At 41.9% G+C, this 22,719-nt stretch overlaps 1 protein-coding gene across 3 annotated transcripts; it reads left to right on the top strand.

The window, feature by feature from the left end:
- Positions 1 to 253: 253 nt before the first annotated feature.
- Positions 254 to 22,351, top strand: LOC110521521 (oxysterol-binding protein-related protein 1). Of its 3 annotated transcripts, XM_090231511.1 has the most exons (17): positions 254 to 436; positions 1,369 to 1,450; positions 2,153 to 2,259; positions 9,874 to 10,036; positions 10,693 to 10,873; positions 12,714 to 12,789; positions 16,001 to 16,135; positions 16,331 to 16,428; positions 16,517 to 16,699; positions 16,848 to 16,955; positions 17,077 to 17,166; positions 17,302 to 17,425; positions 18,083 to 18,196; positions 18,347 to 18,470; positions 18,580 to 18,670; positions 18,917 to 18,937; positions 19,265 to 22,351. In XM_090231511.1, exons 1-17 carry the CDS (start codon positions 329 to 331, stop codon positions 19,365 to 19,367), a joined length of 1,908 nt encoding a protein of 635 aa, XP_090087637.1. In that variant the 5' UTR covers positions 254 to 328; the 3' UTR covers positions 19,368 to 22,351. The 3 variants fall into 3 exon arrangements, with proteins under 3 accessions (XP_090087637.1, XP_090087638.1, XP_021454795.3); XM_090231512.1 differs by lacking the exon at positions 18,917 to 18,937 and having other exon boundaries at positions 19,265 to 20,970; XM_021599120.3 differs by lacking the exons at positions 254 to 436; positions 1,369 to 1,450; positions 2,153 to 2,259; positions 9,874 to 10,036 and adding an exon at positions 10,224 to 10,293 and having other exon boundaries at positions 19,265 to 19,459.
- The last annotated feature ends 368 nt before the right edge of the window (positions 22,352 to 22,719 follow it).

The following is a 22,719-nucleotide window of genomic DNA, read 5'->3' as shown; positions in this document are numbered from 1 at the left end:
AAGGAACATCCTTTTTTGTTCAAACAAAAACATACTGTTTTCTGTTAAAAAAACACCAACCAGTTGATGAACATAGCCTACATTTGAACAAACCTACACACACTCTCTTTCTAACACACACACACACACACACACACACACACACACACACACACACACACACACACACACACACACACACACAACAAACAACGCTATTCTCATAACTTCTCATTTGCTTCCTGTCATGAGTCATGTGAGAGCCCAGTTATTAGCCTAAGAGCAGAACATGAAGCAGCACAGTACAGTGCAGTACATCATGCAGCTCAGATGAGTGTGGCTGGACGCTATGGAGGAATACTCTGCCTACAGCACACACTACTGCTCTCAGTTGCAGGGCAGTGAGGAGGACGAGGAAGAAGTCATGAGGGTGGGAGAGCTGACAGAATCACTACAGGTGACATACCAGTCGACAACCTCTTTACCTTCATCTGGTATCTCTCCTCAACCTTCCCCATCCCCCTGAATGTTCTCAACCTTCCTCATCCCCCTGAATGTTCTCCTCAACCTTCCCCATCCCCCTGAATGTTCTCCTCAACCTTCCCCATCCCCCTGAATGTTCTCCTCAACCTTCCCCATCCCCCTGAATGTTCTCCTCAACCTTCCCTGTCCCCATGAATGTTCTCCTCAACCTTCCCCATCCCCCTGAATGTTCTTCTCAACCTTCCCCATCCCCCTGAATGTTCTACTCAACCTTCCCCATCCCCCTGAATGTTCATCTCAACCTTCCCCATCCCCCTGAATGTCCTCCTTCTGCAATAGATCTGTGTATTCTCTCTTATTCTTTTACATGTAACAGGGAATTTTAAGATCCTTAAAATTCATGGTTCACTTACACTACTGTTCAAAAGTTTAGGGTCACTTAGAAATGTCCTTGTTTTTGAAAGAAAAGCAATTTATGTTAGCATAGCTGAAAACTGTTGTCCTGATTAAAGAAGCAATAAACTGTCCTTCTTCAGACTAGCTGAGTATCTGGAGCATCAGCATTTGTGGGTTTGATTACAGGCTCAAAATGTCCAGAAACAAAGAACTTACTTCTGAAACTCGTCAGTCTATTCTTGTTCTGAGAAATTAAGGCTATTCTATGAGAGAAATTGCAAAGAAACTGAAGATCTCGTACAATGCTGTGTACTAATCCCTTCACAGAACAGCGCAAACTGGCTCTAACCAGAACAGAAAGAGGAGTGGGAGGCCCCGATATTACTTTAATGGACAAAAAATGTGCTTTTCTTTCAAAAACAAGGACATTTCTAAGTGACCCCAAACTTTTGAACCGTAGTGTATGTATGGAGGTCATGTTTTCTCCCTCTCCCTCCTCCTCCCTGGCAGTCAGCTGAAACTTGTCACCAGAAGCTGGAGAAGGAGGTTAGAGCATTCCTCTCCTTGGTGAAGGAAGATGGACTTCCAGAGAGTAAAGCCTTTTCTTTCATAGGAACTCCATTTTTACAGATGTGTAGTACAATACCCTCATTCATAGCATAAATGTTAAATGTAATTGTGCTTTTTTAAATATTGCACTTACAACAGAAGCTCATGCCTAAACCCGATTGACCTACACTGAGTGTACAAAACATTAGGAATACCTGCTCTTTCCATGACAGACTGACCAGGTTAATACAGGTGAAAGCTATGATCCCTTATTGATGTCACTTGTTAAATCCACTTCAATCAGTGTAGAAGAAGGGGAGGAGACAGGTTAAAGAAGGATCTTTAAGCCGTGAGACAATTGAGACATAGATTGTGTGCCATTCAGAGGGTGAATGGGCAAGACAAAAGATTTAAGCACCTTTGAATGGGGGAAGCATTGGAGTCAACATGGTCCAGCATCCCTGTGGAATGCTTTGGACACCTTGTAGAGTCCATGCCCTGACAAATTGAGGCTGTTCCGAGGGCAAAAGGGGGTGCAACTCAATATTAGGAAGGTGTTCCTAATGTTTTGTACACTCAGTGTATCTCCAGGGGAAGACTAGGATGGTGTGACAGTGGCTTGAATTTAGTCTGAACTCAGACCACAAGGCTTTAGTGGTAAATTCGATGTTACTGTTACAAACACTATTTAACTGTTCTCTCAGAACAAAGCTAAAATATCCCGTGGCCTTGTTTGTACCCTCAGAGCTACCGCTCATGATGCTGCAGAAGATGAGGGAGGTGTGTGAGCTGTCCAGTGAAACTTGCTTGAATCTCAACCACTGCCTCAGCCTCTTCTCCAGACAGGATGGGGTTTGTCACTTCTCTTCTGTGTCTACTGATGCCTTTTTTCCACAGCAACACTACTGTCTCCAGTGATCATGTTAATGTTGCTCGAGTGTTAGTTTTTGGTAAGTGACTTTTCATTGCAATGGCTGATACTGATGACTTGTGAAGAGCAGAACCAGCAATCTCTGCATAATCAAAAGAGATGCTTTGTGAGAAGGTATTAACCACAGAAGTTGTTAACCCATGTTCACAGTTAGCCAGTGTTATGCAAATGCAACCCTGAAAGTCCCAGTGGCTTTGCCTTGGCCCCAAATCAGAGCAGGTCCATCGAGTTCATGGCCCAGTGAGCCGGGCCGTGGCGGTGGAAACACAGAAGCCTGAGGCTTTTTGTAAAAACCCAGGGAAAATCCTCAGTGGAAATTCGCCATAGACTTAGTCTTTACTACCGATACACACAAACACACATACTGAGCAAGGCTGTGCCTTTGGCAGGTAGTTTATGACAAAGGGGACGGAAAAGGGATGGAGCCGTGAGAAGTGTTTTTTATGGTGATGTTTACAATCAGCTGGGAAATCTCTCCAACACACAAGCATGTAAAGACGAACAAACAGTAACTCATATATTCACAAAGTCACCTGATTAAAGAGGATACACTGAAGAGAAAGACAGTGCACTCAGAAAGTATTCGGACACCTTTACTTTTTCCACATTCTGTTACGTTACAGCCTTATTCTAAAATGGATTAAACAGTTTTTCCCTCCTCAGTTGACACACAATACCCCATAATGACGAAGCAAAAACTGTTTTTGGGACATTTTTGCAAATGTATATAAAAAAAAAAAAACGGAAATACTAAATTTACAGAAGTATTCAGACCCTTTACTCAGTACTTTGTTGAAGCACCTTTGGCAGCGATTACAGCCTCGAGTCTCATTGGGTATGACTCTACAAGCTTGGCACACCTGTATTTGGGGAGTTTCACCCGTTCTTCTTTGCAGATCCCTTCAAGCTCTCTCAGGTTGGACGGAGAGCATTGCTACACAGCTATTTTCAGGTCTCTCCAGAGATGTTCGATCAGGTTCAAATCTGGCTGGGCCACTCAAGGACATTCAGAGACTTGTCCCGAAGCCAATCCTGCATTGTCTTGGCTGTGTACTTAGGGTCGTTGTCATGTTGGAAGGTGAACCTTCTGAGCACTCTGGAGCAGGTTTTTATCTCTCAGTACTTTGCTCCGTTCATCTTTCCCTCGATTTTGACTAGTCTCCCAGTCCCTGCCGTTGAAAAACATCCCCATAGCATGATGCTGCCACCACCATGCTTCACCATAGGGATGGTGCCAAGTTTCCTCCAGACGTGACGCTTGACATTCAGGCCAAAAATCTTGGTTTCATCAGACCAGAGAATCTTTTGCTCATGGTCTGAGAGTCCTTTAGGTGCCTTTTGGCAAACTCCAAGCAGGTTGTCGTGCCTTTTACTGAGGAGGGGCTTCTATTCAGACACTTTTCCATAAAGGCCTGATTGGTGGAGTGCTGCAGAGAGGGTTGTTGTTCTGGAAGGTTCTTCCATCTCCACAGTGGAACTCTGGAGCTCTATCAGAGCTCTATCAGAGTGACCATCAGGTTCTTGGTCACTTCAACCTCATGGCCTGGTTTTTGCTTTGACTTGCACTGTCAACTGTGGGACCTTATATAGACAGGCGTGTGCCTTTCCAAATCATGTCCAATCAATTGAATTTACCACAGGTGGACTCTAATCAGGTTGTAAAAACATCTCAAGGATGATCAAAGGAAACAGGATACACCTGAGCTCAATTTTGACTCTCATAGCAAAGGGTCTGAATACTTATGTAAATAAGGTATTTCTGTTTTTATTTTAAATACATTTGCACAAAAATCAAAACCGGTTTTGGCTTTGTCATTATTGTGTATTGTGTGTGGATTGATGAGGAAAATGTTTTATTTAATACAGTTAAGAATAAGGCTGTAACCTAACAAAATGTGTTAAAAGTGAAGGGGTCTGAATACTTTCCGTGTGCACTGTATTGCGATTCTCACGATTCAATACGTATTGCGATTTGATGTTCCAAACACATTGCTCACCAAATATCTGCTGCAGAGAGACTGACTGCATCCCTTCTTATTTTTTTAAGAAACATTAATATGTTGAAAATCCCAAATCCCAAAACATACACACAGCTCTGACACACACACTTATCCCACCAGACATGCCACCAGGGGTCGTTTAACTGTCCCCAAATCCAGAACAAATTCAAGAAAGCGTACAGTATTATATAGAGCCATTATTGCATGGAACTCCGTTCCATCTCATATTGCTCAAATTAACAGCAAACCTGGTTTCAAAAAACAGAGAAAGCAGCACCTCACAGCGCAACGCCTCTCCCCTATTTGACCTAGATAGTTTTTTGTGTATGTTTTGATATATATGCTCCATGTGTCTTATTTAAACATGTATATAGTTCTGTCCTTGAGATGTTCTTGTCTATTTTTGTTCTGTATTATGTCAGGTTTCATGTTTGGAAAAGAAAAACGCAAAATATATATTTACACTGAGCTGCGCTTTGATAGATGGGTCGAAGATGGAAGACTGGTTTGCCCAGCAGAGCCGTTGTCCTTTGTAGAATCTGTCTGGTCGTAGTGTTGTAGGGCGGATACGTTGTACCCTGTCGTTCTGATTAGGAGATTGTCTGTCCTTTCCTAGACCACATACTTTTACAGCTGCAGCTGATAACTCGACTTCTAGGATGTATCACTTCTTTAGTGAATAAGAGTTCAAAGTTCATACCATTTTGCCATAATCAGCTCGCACTGAATTCTGTCTGGTCTGGTAGAAATTCATCCTTCCAGCATGGTGATAGTCATCTACGCGTTGAAATTAGCCTTTTTAAACATATGGACACCAGTCCTCATGTTGTTGGGAATTAAAGTTAATTTCGTTAGGTTGTAGTTGATATTAACCTTTTTAAACATATGGACACCAGTCCTCATGTTGTTGGTAATTAAAGTTAATTTCATTAGGTTGTAGTTGATATTAGCCCTTTTAAATGTATCAACACCAGTCCTCATGTTGTTGGGAATTAAAGTTAATTTCGTTAGGTTGTAGTTGATATTAGCCCTTTTAAATGTATCGACACCAGTCCTCATGTCGTCGGAACTAAAGTTGACTTGCGTCAACGGGCTTTTGTAGTGGGGGAGAGAAGGGCTTGTTTCATAGTTCTCAACCAATGTCTGTTCATTTGGCCACGTGTCCACTGAGTGAGCATAGTTTACTATTTGAAAACAATTCTCTGATTTAGAAGCTAAAATTACATTTAATCTTTTCACAAATAGTTTCATATTTAAACATTTCAATTGCACAACAATTCCATGTGAATCTGATAAGTAGAATGTGCAGACTTTCCAAGATGCAATTTATGTTGTCCTATCATCAGATGTAATGTCCCATACACCAACTGATCTGACATCATATTCTTTAAGTACCAACGGACATTTCCCCAACCTTTTGATGTTAACATACTCTCTCTCTATGTTAACAAAAGGCTTTCCAAGAGTCCATTCTGTAGGGTGGAGAGAAAAGGGGGAAAGATATTTATGGGGGCTCATTACAACAGGGCATCGTCATGACACTAACTTCCCTTTGAGATGGGCTCTAGCCTAGCAGTGCTAGCTAGCTTCCCCTTGAGATGGGCTCTAGCCTAGCAGTGCTAGCTAGCTTCCCCTTGAGAGGGGCTCTACAGCCTTGCAGCATTAGCTTTCTTCCACTTGAGATGGGTTCTACAACCTAGCAGCGTTAGCTAACTGCCCCTTGAGTGGAGGAGGTTGTTGAGCCACTGTACAGCATGAAACTGACCAGCAGTCATGACCTTGGTAGATGCTGCTCTTTCATACAATAGTGTACATAGACCTGAGGGTGAACTATTAATGAGGCACTGTTTGATATACTAATATGTCCAAATGCATTGACATCATACTGTATATTATATCTGATGTTTTGATTCGCAAACTGTTTGTGATTGTGTGAGGTGGCGTGTCAGGTGGGGTATGTCTGTATGACACTGTATGCAAATAGATTAAACAACGGGTTAGGCATTTTCAACGCACAAATGTTTCTTCAAAAGACTACAAGAGAAATGGTCCATTTCTCCTCAACCCTCAACCATGAAAGACTGTCATGCATATTGTTGATGTTAGTTCTCTGTGTGCAGTTAAGGGCAAGGTGTGGTGCTTTGTTTTGAGCCAACTGCAGCTTTGCTTGGTCTTCCTTTGCTGCACCTGACCATATTACCGGACATCAAGACAAGATCAAAGCCTGAACTAGAACAGTTGATCTTTGTGCCAAAAAATGCAGGACATGTTTTTATAGCAGACATACCTCTCCCCATCTTCACAACAACTTTGTCAATGTGACAATAGTGACTGCCTGATAGTAATTCTCTGTAGAACTACATCTGCCATTACTCAGAGTCATACTCCAATTCAAACTACTGGAAAGGCAAACGTTACTACTATTGATAAGTGCTACTACAGAACCATCATATGCTGTTTATAACACAGCGTCTCCTGAGGGACCATTCTACTACTGCTGCCGTTGCTGCCGGCTCCTCAATTAGTGCTCTGTTTTGTGAGCTCACAGACAAATGCCAGTGTCCCACTGTGCAGGCCTATGCTGTGGGAGAAACTCTTTACCAGCAAAGCAAATGGAAGAGGCTGGATTTATTGTGAGTTTATTTGCAGCTCTGGTGTAATGAGCTTTTCTTTGATTGTGAAGTGAGTGTGTTATTGTAGTTGGTTCCTGGTTTGAAGTGTGACTGTTTCACTGTGTCTCACTGCTACTGCATCTTATGGTTGTAGATGTTGTAGTATGATGACAAGGGTGATACAACCATTTCAGTATAACTTCACATGCGATTGGGAATTAGTGATGCTATTACAGTGTTACAGGGACTAACGATGACAATAGCTGTTGGACAGACGTTTAGTATGATTTTGTGGATGAATCTGTAGTTTCACTACTTTTACTGGTGAACCCTCACCAACCCTCACCAAAGTGAGGGATCATAATAACATAAGATCCCTGGTTATCATATGATGTTGAATATGCTATTTATAAACATTCTAAGATTGCATAGGATGTGGCTCTGATGATTGCACAATCTCCCGTTATAAAACTGTTCAGCAGTTACATTCCATTACATTCAGGCTTTTAGTTTGTTTCAGTGGATCTCAGTGGAGATCTAGAAATGTACGCTTGTTTTCTACAAAGTCCTCAGAGACATCTGGGCGTTTGTCTATATGATACCTTACGTAATCTTTAAGAAAGGTGAATGAGCTGCCCTCACCAGAAACCCTGTCTGTTGAAAATGAATACACTTTTTGGGTTCAAATATCTGGCTTTATGCAGAGAAGTACTGGCTAAGCCACAGTGTTTCAATGGATGAAAGAAATGCAGCTTTTGCAAAGGAAAAGGCGTGTGGTTATGAGGTACAGTACCAGTCAAATGTTTGGACACACCTACTCATTCCAGGGTTTATCTTCATTTGTATTATTTTCTACATTGCAGAATAATAGTGAAGACATCAAACTATGAAATAACATGTATGGAATCATGTAGTAACCAAAAAAGTGTTAATTAAACAAATCAAAATATACTTTATATTTGAGATTTTTCAAAGTAGCCACCCTTTGCACACTTTTGGCATTCAAACAGCTTTGCACACTTTGGCATTCTCTCAACCAGCTACATGAGGTAGTCACCTGGAATGAATTCCACTTAACAGATGTGCCTTGATAAAAGTTCATTTGTGGAATTTCTTTCCTTCTAAATGTGTTTGAGCCAATCAGTTGTGTTGTGACAGGGTAGGGGTGGTATATAGAAGATATCCCTATTTGGTAAAAGACCAAGTCCATATTATGGCAAGAACCGCTCAAATAAGCAAAGAGAAACAACAGTCCATCGTTACTTTAGACATGAAGGTCAGTCAATTCGAAAAAGTTCTAACTTTGAAAGCTTCTTCAAGTGCAGTCGCAAAAACCATCAAATGCTATGATGAAACTGGCTCTCATGAGGACCACCACAGGAAAGGAAGACCCAGAGTTACCTCTGCTGCAGAGGATAAGTTCATTAGAGTAACCAGCCTCAGAAATTGCAGCCCAAATAAATGCTTCACAGAGTTCAAGTAACAGACACATCTCATCATCAACTGTTCAGAGGAGACTGTGTGAATCAGGCCTTCATGGTTGAATTGCTGCAAAGAAACCATTACTAAAGGACACCAATAACAAGAAGAGACTTGCTTGGGCCAAGAAAGACAAGCAATGGACATTAGGCCGGTGGAAATCTGTCCTTTGGTCTGATGAGTCCAAATTTTGAGATGCAGAGTAGGTGAACGGATTATTTCCGCAATGTGTGGTTCCCACCGTGAAGCATGGAGGAAGAGGTGTGATGGTGTGGGGGTGCTTTACTGGTGACACTGTCAGTGACTTATTTAGAATTCAAGGTACGCTTAACCATCATGACCTTCACAGCATTCTGCACGACACGCTATCCCAACTACTTTTCGCTTAGTGGGACTATCATCAGGATGTGTAAGGGCTATTTGACCAAGAAGGAGAGTGAGTGCCTGGTGGAGTGCTGCATTAGATGACCTGGTCTCCACAATCACCCGACCTCAACCCAATTGAGATGATTTGGGGCGCAGAATTAAGGAAAAGCAGCCAATATATGCTCAGTTTGTGGGAAATCCTTCAAGACTGTTGGAAAAGCATTCCAGGTGAAGATGGTTGAGAGAATGCCAGGAGTGTGCAAAGTTGTCATCAAGGCAAAGGGTAGCTATTTTGAAGAATCTCAAATATAAAATATATTTTGATTTGTTTAACACTTTTTTTGGTTACTAGATGATGTGTTATTTCATAGTGTTGATGTCTTGCTATTATTCTACAATGTAGAAAATAGTCCAAATAAAGAAGAACCCTTGAATGAGTAGTTGTGTCCAAACTTTTGACCGGTACTGTATATCTTTATATATTTCTACAGAAGATCAAGTAGTCTATTTGGAAATTTCCTTGCCTATTGTAGTTATCTGATCTCCTCTGCGCCATGAGGATCGTTCTCTGGATGGCCATTTGAGATGGCAGGTTTAAGGCACCTGTCCTCCACTACAGCTAAACGTGTATTGTTCCTGTGATGTCTGTCTGCTGATCTGAGCACAGTAACAAGAGGGGATCAGTCAGTATGCTGCTCTTGTAGTCTACAGACCTACACAACACAGATCCTCACAGCTGTACAGAGATCTCTGCTGATATCTATACTCTATTCACTGTATGCTGTAACTTGCTTTTCAGTGTTGATATTTAGCATAAATAGATAATCTATGTAGGCCATGAAGTGCCATCAAACGTATACTGTATGATTATTAATTATACTGCGTGTGTGCATGTGTGTGCCCACTTGTGTTTGTTTGTGTCTGTGCGTGTGTGGTTGTTTTGTGGCGTGTGTGTGTGTGTGTGTGTGTGTGTGTGTGTGTGTGTGTGTGTGTGTGTGTGTGTGTGTGTGTGTGTGTGTGTGTGTGTGTGTGTGTGTGTGTGTGTGTGTGTGTGTGTGTGTGTGTGTTTGGGGCTCAGGTGCGCAGTCTGAAATTGGAGCAGGAGGTTGAGAAGAATAATATCCTGTCTGAAGAGCTTCAGACTCTGGCTACAGAGCAGCACGAACTCGAGCAGTCCGTTGTCAAGGGCTCCTCTCCACGGAGCGCGCTCAGCGATGATGATTTTTACGATGCTGTGTCTGGTGAGTATGGCTTGTTTTTATTTACGATCAGATTGGAATTGAAGTGAGAGAGCTTGAGATGAAAACTGGTGTCTTGTTTGACAGTATGATTATTTTATTGATGCCTATAGCTGTTCATGCATTTTATAAACTCAACTCTGGACCTCTAAGCCAGTTCCACAGCTTGTTTTAATTGTTCCCCTCTAATCAGGGACTGATTTAGACCTGGCACACCAGGTGTGAGCAATTAATTATCGGGTAGAACAGACAACCAGCAGGTAAGAGTTGACTACCCCTGGTCTAGGTGTTTACAATGTTATGCTAAGATGACTTGCTTGCTTGAATGCATTGTGTGCACCAATTTAGTCGGAGTTGAGCAATACCTACAAAGTACTATTTCACTTTGAAAATGCTTTTTTAGTCACAAGATGGCCTATGATAATGGTTATGATGATTTTTGCAATGATCGATTGACTGATGCCTTCAGCCTTCAGAGGTTGGTTCAGGGCTATTTAAATACAACCCTATCCACAGATCTGGTTTCTCCCATCAGGGCTTTAGTGAGGCTCAGGCAAAGGTGTCAGTTGTTGATAGCGACACAGTCATTCATAGCACTGTCACTCATGTATCCAGTCCCTGCCTTTACAACATGACTGCTTACTCCCTTTCATCTCAAGATTCGGACTCGGAGCACTCTCTGAGCTTCTTTGAGGCGGTGGCCAGTCATTCATTTGACAAGGACAAGGAGAAAGGCTCTGTCCTGTTCAGCAGCAAGCGCAGCAGCCCAACCAGCATGTCTCAGGAGAATCACCATGGCAATGAGGAGGAGTCCCGACCCAATGGGATTGTGAGGCACAGGTGAGCTGAGCCAACCCACCCAGTGTCTCTCCCATCCACCCTACATCCAAGCACACACAGGGAACGGTCCTGTTTACAGTACACAGCTGTTTTAGAAGGTAGAAGCTTCAGATTAGGATTAAACCTGGAAAGAAAAGCCACTTTGCCTCTTTGCACAATAAGTTACAGGTAACTGCAAAAATAAAGGAAACATGAGAAAGGAGGTGTACAAAGTACATTGAAAGCAGGTACTTCCACTGAGTTAATTACGCAATGAAAATATCCCATCATGCTTAGGGTCATGTATAAGAAGTATTTTGGCTAGCATGGCTGGAAGAGATCTCAGGGACTTTGAAAGAGGGGTCTCAAAGGAGCATAGGGGATTTAAAGGGTGTGTGTTTCAGTCACCAGATCTCAACCCAATTTAACACTTAAATTAAGGCACCAAAATATGGAATTTCCTGTGGAAGAATGGTGTTGCATCCCTCTAATAGAGTTCAAGATACTTGTAGAATCTATGCCAAGGCGCATTGAAGCTGTTAATGGTGGCACAACACCCTGTTAAGATACTTTGTCACTTTTTCTTTATTTTGGCAGTAACCTGTACCTTTTAAAGTCATATTTTTGTTGTTGTTTGTCAAATAAACTTTTGTCTCTCCCTTTCTGTTTGAGAGAACCCTTTCTGTAAAAAAAAGCCTATAGTAGAGCAGTGGAAAAGGCAAACCAGGGTTGGAAATGAGTGGTTCTTAGGACCAACTTAATACAGAGGTGGAGTATCTTCCAGCTCCTAACTATCAGAATCTTGTTGTTTACCCTACTGTTTGTTTTCTTGTTGTGTTCCTAGACGACATATGGTGTATTTTTTTGTGTGTTTTCAGAGTCCGTGTGTGAATAATTTAGCAAGGCAGCTAGGCTGGTCCAGGCAGTAGAAAGGCTCTCATTGAGAATGCTGAACGCTGTGTAAAACCAGTTAAACATTGATGAAGTCACAGTGTCATGCAATAACTGGAACTAAGTAGGACCCTATGTTGACCGATCTGAATGCTGAACGCTGATCAGGGCGTAGAAGTGGAGGCCAGGCTTTTGGGAAGGCCATGCATTTTAGTGCTTTTTCCAATCTGTCTCATTCACTGTCTTAAAGAAAAAACATTAAAAACATAAAAACCTGTGGTGGTCCAACTGGTCAAGCCCAACCTGACTGACTGACTGACAGTGGTAGTTAGGAAGGGAATAAAATGTCATAGTTAGGAAGGGAATCAAACGGCATATTTAGGAAGGGAATCAAATGGCATAGTTAGGAAGGGAATCAAATGGCATATTTAGGAAGGGAATCAAATTGCATAGTTAGGAAGGGAATCAAATGGCATATTTGATTAATGGGACGTGCAAACTAGTATATCCACAGGTTTTTATCTTCTTCACATATCTTTGTGTGAGCAAGCGTCTGTGTTAAATATACGTAGGTGTTCATGGTGCCAACGTACATTTGTTGGTAAGATTACTCTTGTCTTAAAGAAGTGAAGGCCTCAGGGAGCAGCTATTTCCATGGATGGCTCCTGGACAGTAGTGGTGTAGAGGTGTTGATTGTAGACCTGGGCCTTCACTATATGTCAGCTCTACACATGCCTGAAACGAAACTGAAGGCTTTTGTTGCACTCAGCAGACTATATTCGCCTGAATAAGATATGACTCCTGCATTAGATATAAAGTATGTGTTACATGCCTGGCACATCTCATCGAAAGAAATGCAGATCATTGTACGGTAAGGGTAGTGTCAAAGTCCACAGAGCACAACGTGATACTTGTGTCATTTGTACATTTACCAGATTCAGTTTGTGCGTCTGTATATCCCTCACTCCAGAACAAGTTTACCAGCATCCATGTTCTCCAGAAATGACTTCAGCATCTGGAGTATCCTGAGGAAATGCATTGGCATGGTGAGCTATCAACCAGAAGCACTCAGCTTTATTGTTCCTCTCCAAACCCCGTAACATGATGAGTAATGGGAACCTTCCTGGCCATAGTGCCTGTACTGTAGATCAGTCAATCCAATACTGATGTACTGTGCAGTAAGTAACCTATATCTATACAATTCTCTGGAGCTTTTCTTTAGCAACAGCTTAGAGCATGTATATAAAGGATCTAGCATGTCATAATCCTGATGTAGAATGTGGTTCAGTAGCCAGGAAGTGGTAATATACAATGCCAATACAAATTATTCACATCCTGTAATGATCGTCTGTGGTGGAAGAAGGTGAGGACCAATGCACATCGTGGTAAGTGTTCATCTTTTTAATAAAGTAAACTGAACACTGAATAACAAAATAACAAAGAAACAACCGGAACAGTTATGTCTGGTGTAGACACACAAAGACTGAAAACAACCACCCACAAAACACAATCGAAAACAGGCTACCTAAATATGGTTCTCAATCAGGGACAACGATTGACAGCTGCCTCGGATTGAGAACCATACCAGGCCAAACACAGAAATAGAAAACCATAGAAAAACTAACAGACAACCCACCGAACTCACGCCCTGACCATACTAGAACAAAAGACAAAACAAAGGAACTAAGGTCAGAACGTGACACATCCCTTGACTTTATCCTCATTTTGTGGTGTTACAAAGTGGGATTAAAATGGATTTCATAAAATGTTTATGTCAATGATCTACACAAACTACTTTGTAATATCAAATTAGAAGAACAATTCTAACATTTGTAAAAGCAATATATATGTATTTTTTAATATAGCTTGATTAGATAAGTATTCATCAGGAGCTGTTTCTCTTTCTGGGTATGTCTCTAAGAGGTTTCCACACCTGAATTGTGCATAATTTGCTTTTGGTTGTTAATCATTGCTAGACAAAAATGTTCAGGTCTTGCCATAGTCAAAACTGTAACTCAGCCTCTCAGGAACATTCACTGTCTTCTTGGTAAGCAACTCCAGTGTAGATTTGGCCTTGTGTTTTAGGTTATTGTCCTGGTGAAAGGTGAATTCATCCCCCAGTATTTGGTAGATTTTGCCTGTGCTTAGTGCCATTCAGTTTTTATTTCTATCCTGAAAAACTCCCCAGTCCTTAACGATTTCAAGCATACCCATAACACAATGCAGCCGCTACTATGCTTGAAGATATGGAGAGTGGTACTCAGGAATGTGTTGTATTGGATTATACCCAAACATGACACTTTGTATTCAGGGCTAAAAGTGAATTGCTTTGTCACATTTTTTTGCAGGACTATTTTAGTGCCTTGTTGCTAACAGGATGCATTTTTTGAATATTTTTATTCTGTAAGGGCTTCCTTCTTTTGACTCTATCAACTAGGTTAGTATTGTGTAGTAACAACAATGTTGTTGATCCATCCTCAGTTTTCTCCTATCACAGCCATTAAATTCTGTAACTGTTTTAAAGTCACTAATTGGCCTCATGGTGAAATCCCTGAGTGGTTTCCTTTCTCTCTGGCAACTGAGTTAGGAAGGACGCCTTTATCTTTGTAGTGACTGGGTGTATTGAGACACCACCCAAAGTGCAGTTAATAACTTCACCATGCTCAAAGGGATATTCAATGCTTGCTTTTTATTTTATTTTTTACTAATCTACCAATAGGTGCTCTTCTTTGCGAGTCATTGGAAAAACTCCCTGGACTTTGTGGTTGAATCTGGGGACTTTACAGATAATATGTGTGTGGTACAGAGATGGGGTAGTCATTCAATTAGCATATTAAACACTATTATTGCACACAGAGTGAGTCTATGCAACTTACTATGTGACTTGTTTTTAGATTTTTTAAAATGTTTTACCCCTTTCATGTGATATTCAATTGGTAGTTACAGTCTTGTCCCATCACCACAACTCCTGTATGGACTTGGGAGAGGCAAAAGTCGAGAGCAATGCGTCCTCCAAAACACGACCCTGCTAAGCCGCACTGCTTCTTGACACACTGCTTGCTTAACCCGGACGCCAGCCGCACCAACGGAAACACCGTACAACTGGCGACCGAAGTCGACCCGCCACAAGGAATCGCTTATGGGACAAGGACATCCCGGCCGGGCCAAACTCTCCCCTAACCCGGACGACGCTGGGCCAATTGTACGCCGCCTCATGGTTCTCCCAGTTTTTGCCGGCTGCGACACAGCCTGGGACCCGGGTCTGTAGTGATGCAGCACTGTGCATGCAGTGCCTTAGACCGCTGCGCCACTCGGGAGGCCTGTTTAGCACATTTTTACTCCTGAAATCCTGAATTTAAGCTTGCCACAACAAAGGGGTTGAATACCTATTGACTTTTATTTTTTTAATACATTTGTTAAAATGTCTAAAAACATAATTCTACTTAGACATTATGGGGTATTGTGTGTAGGCCAGTGACAAAAAAAATCTACATTTGAACTATTTTAAATTCAGGCTCTAACACAACAAAATATGGAAAAAGTCAAGGGGTGTGAATACTTTCTAAAGGCCCTAGTATGCAAACTAATCCTGTTCCATGTTTAGCCATGGCCCAGTACTGTAAAGCGATTAAATGTCAGTGATGGACTAATTGATGCTTGGTGGATTTGTGTGTGAATTCTAACACACACACACACACATAGTGTCACGCCCTGACCTTAGAGAGCTGTTTTATTTCTCTATTTGGTTAGGTCAGGTTGTGATTTGGGTGGGCATTCTATGTTTTCTATTTCTTTGCTTTTGGCCAAGTGTGGTTCCCAATCAGAGGCAGCTGTCTATCTTTGTCTCTGATTGGAAATCATACTTAGGCAGCCTTTTTTCCGGCCTAATGTTGTGGGTAATTATTTATTTTCTGTGTGTGTTTGTGCGCCACGGTTGAGTCACGTTCGGTTTCTGTTTACCTGGTTTTTGTGACGGTTTCACTTTATTAAAGATGTGGAATTTCATGCACGCTCCACCTTGGCTCATCTATGACAGGGAGTTTGAAGACAGTGAATGTGACACATAGTATGTACATTAAAAAAAATCTATAACATGTCATGATGGGCCTTTGAGAACTGCTCATTCCTCTAAAATCTAGAGACTTGATTATTTAATGGTTGATAGATGGGAATCACATAGTACAACTACTTGTGAGCTGACTTGCGCTCTCTCCTTTTCTCTCTCATTCATTACTTCTCTTGTTCTCTCTCTTTTAGGAGCTGTCTAAAATTACCATGCCAGTGATTTTTAATGAGCCCCTGAGCTTCCTTCAGCGTCTGACAGAGTACATGGAGCACACATACCTCATCCACCAGGCCAACACCTCCTCTGACTCCATAGAGAGGATGAAGGTACACAGACATTTGAGAAATAATCTGGAAAATGGGTTTGATTATTGTTTTTTTTCATTTTTTTCATTTTTATGTCCACTTGAATTGAGAGAGACAAACATAGAAACGTATAACAAATACTGTATGCAGAAAAAGAGCTAAGAAATTGTACATTACATCTCCACATCAAGTCATTTTTCTGTTTTGCATGGGCAGTGTGTGGCAGCGTTTGCTGTGTCTGCTGTGGCTTCCCAGTGGGAGAGAACTGGGAAACCCTTCAACCCGCTACTGGGAGAGACCTACGAACTGGTCAGGTAAGAGGGAGGAGTTCATCTCTAACACTGGTGATGGATTTGGATGTGGTAAAAGACAAGTGTTGAGCTCACCCCTTTTCTTTGACAGAGAGGACCTGGGGTTCAGGTTGATCTCAGAGCAGGTGAGCCACCATCCACCAGTCAGTGCGTTCCACGCCGAAGGCCTGAAGAAAGACTTTGTGTTCCACGGCTCCATCTACCCCAAACTCAAGTTCTGGGGAAAGAGCGTGGAGGCTGAACCCAAAGGCATCATCACACTGGAGCTTCCCAAGTAAGCATACTCATTCATGCACTGTCCCTTTCACACCACATTCAATCAACACAACAGTTATGTGTGATGTTTTCTCATGTTGCCTGTGTGAAACCAACATGTATTTTTCCACGACATGTTGTTATAGAGTTATTATTTGTACTTCCAGGTACAATGAGGCCTACACATGGACAAACCCTACATGTTGTGTCCACAACATCATCGTGGGGCAGCTGTGGATTGAGCAGTATGGCAACGTGGAGGTGATCAACCACAAGTATGTCAAAAATACTGTCACATGCTCTGACTAAGAAGGAAGTGCAATATGTGAATGGGGAAGCATGACTAAAAGAAATGAAAAGGAAAATGATTTGATGGTATTTCTGTTTTTGTCACAGAACTGGAGAAAGATGCTGTTTGAATTTCAAACCCTGTGGCCTTTTTGGCAAGGAATTGCACAAAGTTGAAGGCTATATTCTGGACAAAAGGTAGGCAGCTTTGATTTAGCCAGCCTATCAATCTATCTCACGTTTGTAATGTATTTATCCAGCATGTTGCCATATTGACAGAAGTCAGTGATGTCTGCAGTGCTTTAACTGATAGTATGTGTGTGTTTTGCACAGCAAAAAGAAGGTCTGTTCTCTCTACGGAAAGTGGACAGAGTGTATGTACATTGTGGATTATGCCGCATTGGAGGCACATAAGAAAAGTGGGAAGGGGACAGCGGAAAAGAAAAGCAGCAAACCGGTATGTACCCCATCAAATCATGTAGTCCATTACATGGTGAACACGTGCTTTGAGTTCTCCATCCCTGAGGCTTGTCTTATACTGCAAAGAATGTCATGTGCTGGTGTTACAAGAAGTGTAAATTCCAGCCACTTTCACTGTGGTATTTTCAATTTCAAGTGTTTTATTACACTCATATAGCAATACAAACTGAAATCCACGAGCATACAATATATGGATGGTTAAGAGGACGACAATTTATTTTTATTATATATAATACATCAAAAAAGGTCCAGCAATCTTATAGTGACTCATTCATTGATTAGCAGAGGTGTGGGATGGGTGACCTTTTCTATACTGTCTTCAGTTCTCGACTTTGGGATTGTCAGTTGATTTTGACTGCGGGTGTTCCCGTCGCTGTGATGACAGCTCTTACGGTTGTAGATAGAAGAGCTTCAGTGCAGTGCTCCCCTCATGTGGGTCACCACAGCCACAGCCACAAAACCATAAACCCTGCCTATTTCTACAATCTCTCTTCAAATGTGATTTTAAACCTATCCTTAACATTAACCACATTGCTAACTTTATTTCTAACCCTAACCTTACATTTTTCCATGTAGCCAATTTTGAGGCTGTGGAAACTTCCCATGTGATCTTGTTGTGTGTCCTGTTCTCCAGGGCTCTCGTGAGGAAGTGGAGGAGATCTCCCTACCAGAGGCTGACACAGTCGAGGTCATCCCAGGCAGCTATCTCCTTTGGAGGATAGCCCCCAGACCAGTCAACTCTACAGAGGTTAGTCGCATCGGAAACCCTCCTATTTAGATGTATGGTTTACTCAAGGACATAGAAATGCAGAGGCTCAGAAACTTCAAGGTCATAAAGCATAATTTGCATAATCTTCTTCACAGCTTTGTGTTTAAGTATTCAGTCCTGTATTTGTAGATGTACAGCTTCACGTCGTTTGCCATGCAACTGAACGAGCTGGATAAAGATATGGATGGGCTCATCCCAAAGACAGACTGCAGGCTTAGGCCAGACATACGAGCCATGGAGAACGGAGATATTGGTACGAATCATGATAAGTGCTTGTGCCTCATCTGCAAACACTTTCCTTGAACACACAGATTATCTAAGATAGATCAGTGAAAACCCTGTGTGTTTTCTCCTTGCTGTAGATCTTGCAAGTGAGGAGAAGAAGAGACTAGAAGAGAAACAGAGAGCTGCATGTAAAACCCATTCCAAATCTGATGACGAGTTGAAAACAAAGTAAGACAATGAGAGAAATACGGTTATGTTTTGACAATTTCAGTTATGTTATACTCTCTATGTATTGTATATCAATACACCCATATACAGGTATTTTGAAATAAAGCAAGTGTATTAAAAAAAGAAAAGGTATCCCTTCATTTAATCCATGTCATTATTTAGTTTACTGCTTTATAATAATACAAAGTCCTACATTTCTCTTCCATTGTCTTGTTCTCTGTTTTGCACCTTTGCTTTGATGTGAAGAAACCCTGCCCTCGGCCCCAGGTATTAGTTGCTTGCTCTTCTATTGTGTGCCTTATGTGCTCTCCACTGTCACACTGTGTGGTAGCGCCACCTACTGGTGCTAATACATACTGTGCATGGATCAGTTCTGACCTCTGAAATTCAGTTAGTGGCCCAAATAAAAATAATTGCATACAGACCCACTGTCCATTTATTGCACATAACCAACGCATAATTGTCTTTTTAGACTTATTGTTTATTCATGTATGCAGTACTTTATGTAATGTAGATACTAACTCTCATCCATAGAATGACAGGATGAAAGCCTGAACCCCGCCCATGCTCACGTTATCCATCCTGTGTCTCCAGGTGGTTTCAACAGGGTCAGAATCCCCACAATGGCTCCCAGGACTGGTTGTTCTCCACTGGGTACTGGAACCGCAACTATCCCCTGTTACCTGATATTTACTGATGGACATTCATTCCTTGAATAGTGAGATTGATTCTTATCCACGTCAACTTCCTTATCTATCATGAATACATTAAAGCCTTAATTTATTACAATGAATACACTGTGTACGAAAATAGCAATAATAGATGTATTTGTGATACAAAATGTTCAGCTGTTAAACATGCTTGATATGAATGTAGCGTCTATATTAGGTCACATGTTCCATGCAGCCATCATTTTATTATTACTTTTTTGCGTGTTCTTATTACGCAATATGGCACAAGGGGGTGTGGTATATGGCCGTGGTATATTGGCCATATGTCACAAACCCCCGAGGTTCCTTATTGCTATTATAAACTGGTTACCAATGTAATTAGAGCAGTAAAAATACATTTTTGTCATACCCATGGTATACGGTCTGATATACGATGGCTGTCAGCCAATCAGCATTCAGGGCTCGAACCACCCAGTTTCTAATTGTGGTTTGATTGTGAATGCTGTAATCCATCATTAATGTGTGCCATTTGCACAACCGTGCTCCCTTGATACTATAGGAACACACAGTATCCACACATTCAATCTGTTGCTCCTAATGTAATGTACAGCTGTTTTGTGCCCACAACTTGATTTCATTTTTCTGTTACAAAAAAATAACTGCACTCACATATACATGTGGTTGGGATTTATTAGTTTATAACACTTAATTTCTGATATTTTAATGTGTTATCCCACAGTCCTACTGTTACTGATCTAATATTCTGACTACTTGTATTTTATTTTCTTGTTTAGTCCATCCATACAGAACATTAAGAAGAGTGTTTTGTTCACATGTTTTATTGATGGCAAAAATCCATGTAGCCATCACAAGTTGGCTGATCCACGTCAGTTCAAGCCACCACAAGGTTTACTTAAAGCGACCCTTTTGAAGGGGACTCTAGGACGCGCCCTCCTTCCTTCCTCAGCTTCCATCACGTAGCTGAATGGTACGTAGGCGGGGTGAGCAGGAGCCAGGGCTTTTCGCACGGAGTGGCCATCCATCGGTACATAGACAGGAACGTATTTCATCGTTGACCTCGGCTGCAAAGGCAGACAATAGGAATCACTGTCTGTTGGATAGAAACTGCTTGACATCAGGGTAGGGTAAGCGCATCGTCGCCTGGTCACTGCAGGGCCCTCATTCCAGCAATTAGTTGTTGTCGAAGTCCGACAGGATTTGATTTGCGTCTGCTGCTTCAAACGACCAGTAGTGTGAGGCCTAACCATTACGCACCGTGGCACGTGTATGGCAAGAGGCACCGTGCTCTCTGCAACGCAGTGGCACATGTTTATTTGAGGTTGACAAACAGGCGAGTAGTCGTATTCGCACTGATTGTGCAGTAGACCTGGGTAGTGGGTCGGTAATAAGTGGGAATAACTGTAGTCTTGTGGCTTAGAATAGTGGCAGGCGCACTCTTGATGATACCTTAGCTGAGGGCAACAGCATGGCGCATGATATTGTATTGGAACGAATAATTTTCCATGACTCTCGCCCTTACTGATATGTTTACCTCTCCATGCTTCGTCGTCATGGTTTGTTTCTGGTGACACTTCATAATCTCTTGGGTGCTCAGTATCTTGATAGCCTGACAGACAAAAACAAAGATGAAACATCACCAACCCATTTTATTATGCCATCTTTTTATAGTGCTGCTCTGATTTATGTATTTAAAAAACAAAAACATGTTTAATTGATCATTCATGGCGAGAAGACAATTAAGTAATTTTTTCTAAATACCTTGTTCAGAATGCACAACTGCTGCAGCGTTGAGTGAGCGTCTCTCATTCGTGCACCCTGAAGGTCTATCGACTGAGCTCCGGTTGAAGGATTTCCCTGGCACTTGCGCCCATGCATCGATCCGAACTCTTCGTCGGTTAGTGGTCGCTATGACCTGTGTTTTGACACCGTGGCTTTCCCTCTTGGGTCCCGTAGTTGTTGCTGCAGCTCTTTGTCCTACGGGAGACTGTGACTGTGGAATTGTGGAAGCATCTCCTCTTGGAGAGGGAAGCCCTTCGGTCACTACTATTGTTTCACGTTGTTCTGGGGCTTTGCTGAGGTCATGGACTCTTATCCCGTCGACATGTTTACATGGTGTGTCGAGTGTTTCTTTGTAATTTAGTGTGATTAGGGTTACCTTGTTCTTAGTGCATGGATTAGTGGCCGCCTGGACAGGTGCGTCTCCGACCGTCCCGTTTTCCGAACCTTCGCTTGATCGTGTATTGGCGGGCTTGTTGGGGGCTCCACCTTGTTTGGCTTCAACTTCTTGCCCTCGTGCGTTCACCGACTGTTTTACACTGCTTGATTTAAGTCTCCAGTCAATTGTAACAGGCGAAATACCCGGTTGATTTACCACGAGGGCAGATTTGGGTCGTGTGTAATTATCTTGGCCACCGTTGATCTGTAAATTGCTCTCCATTATATGTGTACATAGGACTGCGTCCCCCTTCGCTGTGGACGAAATCCTAGTGACCCTATCTGGAACTGAACGTGATGGTGATGTCGGTTCCTCCCTGGTTAATCTCGAGAGCCCTGGTTGTATGCCTTCGAAACTAATAATTTTCAATTCTTCCTCAAAACCATCGTCGTGTAAACTCTCGGCTAAAAAGAAAGAGCCTATGCACGTTAGAAGTCTACTCAAAGCAATCCAATAAATCTATATGGAATTGTATGGAAGTACTTTTGTATTTTATGTTATAGGCTAGTGATTGTACTACACGTCAATTTAATCATGTGACAAATGCATTCTTGGTATAATGAAATGTGATTCATGCCTTGTTCCTTACCCCTATGTTTGTGGAAATGTACCACAAGCTTCTTTATCCCAAAGGACGGGTTCTCTAGATTCAAGATATAAAGCTCAATCATTGTCAATGCATAATCCATGCAATGCATAAGGATGGAGTCCATTTGTTCCTACCATTTTTGAATTTCTTCAGCTCTGTCAGATAGTAAAGGGCGAAGAGTTTAAGGTTGTCTGGTCTCTTTTTCAGTACAGCCCGGGACAAACCCTCCAGCATGGTAGTCAGACCATAAGGAAGGATGACATCATCATATTGCCCCCTTGACATGCTTATGGCTCTCCAAAGCCTCAAAGGTTCAGAATAAATATTGTTAGTGGTTGCTCTTAGATACACACGAAGACAGCCTATTTTCCACAGCCAAAATCACTGATCTAAAGTACCAAATTTGAGCTCACCTGAAAATAGTCCAGCCACAGATTAGTCAATAATTACATGCAAACACCAGATAGATGACGCATTCAAGGTTATTTAGCTATGTTCTGCAGACATCACACACACGTTGTTACTTTTGAGACCGCCAGACTACATATCTATA

Source organism: Oncorhynchus mykiss, chromosome 4 (genome assembly GCF_057628025.1).
Source record: "Oncorhynchus mykiss isolate SJ-2025 chromosome 4, ASM5762802v1, whole genome shotgun sequence".
Lineage (NCBI taxonomy): Eukaryota > Metazoa > Chordata > Actinopteri > Salmoniformes > Salmonidae > Oncorhynchus > Oncorhynchus mykiss.
Note: the sequence above shows the minus strand (reverse complement) of the source record. Positions and strands in the feature narration are given on the sequence as shown.

Excerpts from the sequence above, each read along its gene's own strand:
- LOC110521521 (XM_090231511.1), top strand. The coding sequence starts at position 329 with ATGGAGGAATACTCTGCCTACAGCACACACTACTGCTCTCAGTTGCAG. Across the intron at positions 437-1,368 it reads AGCTGACAGAATCACTACAG|TCAGCTGAAACTTGTCACCA; the intron begins GTGACATACCAG and ends CCTCCCTGGCAG. Across the intron at positions 16,136-16,330 it reads ACTCCATAGAGAGGATGAAG|TGTGTGGCAGCGTTTGCTGT; the intron begins GTACACAGACAT and ends TTGCATGGGCAG.